The following is a 3162-nucleotide window of genomic DNA, read 5'->3' as shown; positions in this document are numbered from 1 at the left end:
TTGTAATAAAAGGCTATGGCCATAGACATTTTAGAGCCAATGGAGCAAACAAAACAAACAGTAGAGGACAAAACAAAACAAAAAAGCATACCAAAGCTGGAATGGCATGGCCTACCGTGGCATGCTTCAACATTTCCCTCAAGGCCTCCACTTCCTGTCGGAGCTCACGAATAATTCTAGCATTAGGATCTTCATTGACAACTGCATGATTGACAATGCGCTTTGCACGATCTGCATATCTTAAAGTAGATAAAGTTTCTTCATAGTTATCTGCTGAAGGAGAAATAGTTGCTACCATAACAGTTTTGCTATTTCCACCCAAATTGTCCTGGAACAATTAACAAATTCACAAACCACATTTATACATTGTTTATAATTACACCATAAGTAAATAAATATGAAAAAGATTAATCAAACCTTCAACAGCCAAGTTAGCACAGAATCCCTGTAAGGGACAAATTTATCCCTGTTCTTTGATGTTGCAGACTGGTCAGCTAATTTGGAAATTACAAGTCCCAAAGTTGTTAGAGACCTAGAAGAGGGTTCCAAAGTTGCTCGAGTCAGTAAATCGCAATACCAGAAAATGACGTCAGTAAGCCTGTGAGGAGACAGAGAGCCCTTACTTGTTTATGTTGGAACCCTCTTTCAGACGGTCGCCCACCGCCCCGGTCTTCACGGCCCTCTCACTGCCGGCAAGGTCCACGAGCGACATGCGCGACACCTTCTCTCCAGACACCCCGCTCCGCGTGTCCGTCAATGTCTGGGTGACGATCACGGAGAAGACGGCGTGCGAACGCGAGGACTCGCTGTTCATGTTCGTGGCGGCCACGGTTCGAGACTTGTTTCCCTCCGCCATGAGGTTGTCGATGTCCTGCACGAGAGGGCGAGAGTCAGAGACGCGGACTCACCAGACGCACAACCCGCAGCACCATGTGGTTGGTGGCGGTGCGAACTTACCTGAAACGCGGTGACGGCGAGCTGGGACAGGCCGTCCACGTACGGCCCCAAGACGTTGTGCTCCCTCACCTTCAGGGACTGCTTGTTGGCCTTGGGGTCCAGGAGGTCGTGCACCTGGACGACGATAAACGACAAAGGGTGCTAAGCATGGCCGCTCTCAGAGGTGGCGCTCGGGGCTCGGGTGGGCCGACCCGCATCGCTGTCCTGCGCTGCGGGATGCCTACCCCCCGAGCCACAGGCGCCCGCCCCTGGTTCCCGCCGGCTTGACGACTCACCTTCTCGTTGTAGATCTCCATGTAGCTGACCTCCACCTTGCAGGACAGCTCCGCGCTCTGGCGCTTCTCGATCGTGTCGAACAGCGCGTCGCACAGGCGGGGTATGATGCCCTTGCTGTCGCGGCCGCCCATCATAGTGTACGACTTGCCCGACCCCGTCTGGCCGTACGCAAAGATGCACGCGTTGTAGCCCTCGAACGCGTTCTCCAGGATGTCCCTGCCCAAGCTGTCGAACACCTCCTCCTGGCTCGCGAACTTAGGAGAGGCCGGGTCGAGAGAGTCGAAGCAGTGGTCGAAGGCGAACGTCTTGGGGTGTTTCCTGCAGAGGAAAAAAGGCACGTATAAAGACAGCGTCCTTCTCGGCATAAGGGGTCGACTGTGCTGGAGTCGTAGAGGTGAAGGAGCAAGGGGTACGAGAGCAGGGGGTCGTGAGAGTCATCCCCACTTTGCGCTCACTCCTGGCTGAAGAGCGTCGAGACAAAGGATAGACTGGGCACGGAAGAGAAGCGCGGGGCTCACGGCACACGACGGCTGAAAAGAGAGGCCAGTCAACTCGTCGAAAAAAAAATGCGAGGGGAATGTTTTCTTCTCGTTTAGCACGCACAAAAGTTACATATTTTGAGCAATGAGCATGTAGGTCTGAGAGGGACACCCCCACCCCTACACGTTCCATCTATCGAGCGACCTCGCATTATTCCAGGCCAATGTGTCTGGCGCGGCGGGTGCGGCACGGCGGTGGAACACGGGCATTAGTGCCCCCCGCTGCCCCGGCTGGGCCGGGCCCCGCCCCCACAGTGAAAGGTAAGGTGCGGGTCGAGAGGACTTGCCCCCCACCCTCCTCTCCCCGGACCTCGTCAGCTCGACACCCTCGCCTCCCCCAAGACCCCCAATAGATTACAGCTCCATATAAAATATATAAGACATGCACCCCACATTGCCGTTTCCGGCCGTAAGTCCAGCCCCACCCCCACCCCCTTCTCCTCTCCTCCCCGATACAACAGGTCCCCGGCCACGGCGCCACCCCCGCGGGGCCACCCGAGTCACTCGAGTTCTTTGAAATAACGCCGGACCGCCATCAGGCGCACCCCCCTAGTGAGCTTGGGGAGAGGAGGGGGTAGAGAAAGGGGTAGTTCAAGTGCTTCGGGGAAATGACGGCGCGGGGCTCTGGTGGGGTCGGCAGGCACGCAACGGGACTGAGAGAAATAAGAGGGGAAACAAGGGAGAAAGGGCGGCCGGTGTTGTGAGGAGGAGGAGACGAGGCATTGCACAGAGAAATAGTTTTCGCCGAGTTCTTAAAGGGTTCAAATACACCCAATCAATACACCCTACTCGACATCCCTTCCTTTCCCCCCGCGGCCACAACACCGATCCCACCCAACACGACGACTTAAGTCCCGCTGGAGTATACCGGGTCGGGTCGAGAGCCGGGTCGGGGTCGGGTCGTCCCTGGGATGAAGTAAACTTTGGGAAATAAATCGGACAGCCACTCGCCATCATACACTCTACTGGCCCCGGCCGGGCTGCGGGCCAAACTTTGCGCCCACTGAGCCTTTCAGCCTCGTACCATCCACCCCCTCTCTCTCTCTCTCTTTGCTCTCTCTCTCGCTTTCCTTCTCTCTTTCGTTCGCTCCCCCCCCCTCTCTCTATCCCCCACCGCCAGAGTTATCCTCTCATGTGCTCTCCATGTTCCTCCGCACCGTCACAGAATGCAGCAATAGGGGGCGACGGGAAGGGTGGTAGTGGACGGTGGTGCGAGAGAGGGAGAGAGACGGAAACAGAAAATGATTGATTGATTGAAAAAGGCCAAGGCCAGATATAAGGACCGAGCGACCCGCGGCGGCGGCGCCTCGGAGCGGAGCGAGGAACAGAAGAGGGAATGTATCGGAAATACCATCCTCTCCGAGTATCTGCTCCGGAGGGGTGGGGGGGG

The 3162-nt window shown here is 56.2% G+C and overlaps 1 protein-coding gene across 2 annotated transcripts in view; it reads right to left on the bottom strand.

The window, feature by feature from the left end:
* Nucleotides 1-6: 6 nt before the first annotated feature.
* LOC127751750 (uncharacterized) overlaps nucleotides 7-3162 on the bottom strand; it is a 22081-nt gene continuing 18925 nt past the window's right edge. For both annotated transcript variants that reach the window (XM_052275756.1, XM_052275757.1), the window contains 5 exons: nucleotides 1233-1551; nucleotides 958-1071; nucleotides 624-871; nucleotides 418-532; nucleotides 7-328 (listed from right to left, as the gene is read on the bottom strand). In XM_052275756.1, the coding sequence (XP_052131716.1) occupies nucleotides 14-328; nucleotides 418-532; nucleotides 624-871; nucleotides 958-1071; nucleotides 1233-1551 (1111 nt within the window). In that variant the 3' untranslated portion in view covers nucleotides 7-13. The remainder of the gene's footprint in view (nucleotides 329-417; nucleotides 533-623; nucleotides 872-957; nucleotides 1072-1232; nucleotides 1552-3162) is intronic.

This window comes from Frankliniella occidentalis, unplaced genomic scaffold (assembly GCF_000697945.3).
Source record: "Frankliniella occidentalis isolate FOCC.00 unplaced genomic scaffold, Focc_3.1 Scaffold891, whole genome shotgun sequence".
In the NCBI taxonomy this organism is placed as follows: domain Eukaryota; kingdom Metazoa; phylum Arthropoda; class Insecta; order Thysanoptera; family Thripidae; genus Frankliniella; species Frankliniella occidentalis.
This window is presented reverse-complemented; position numbering and strand designations above follow the sequence as displayed.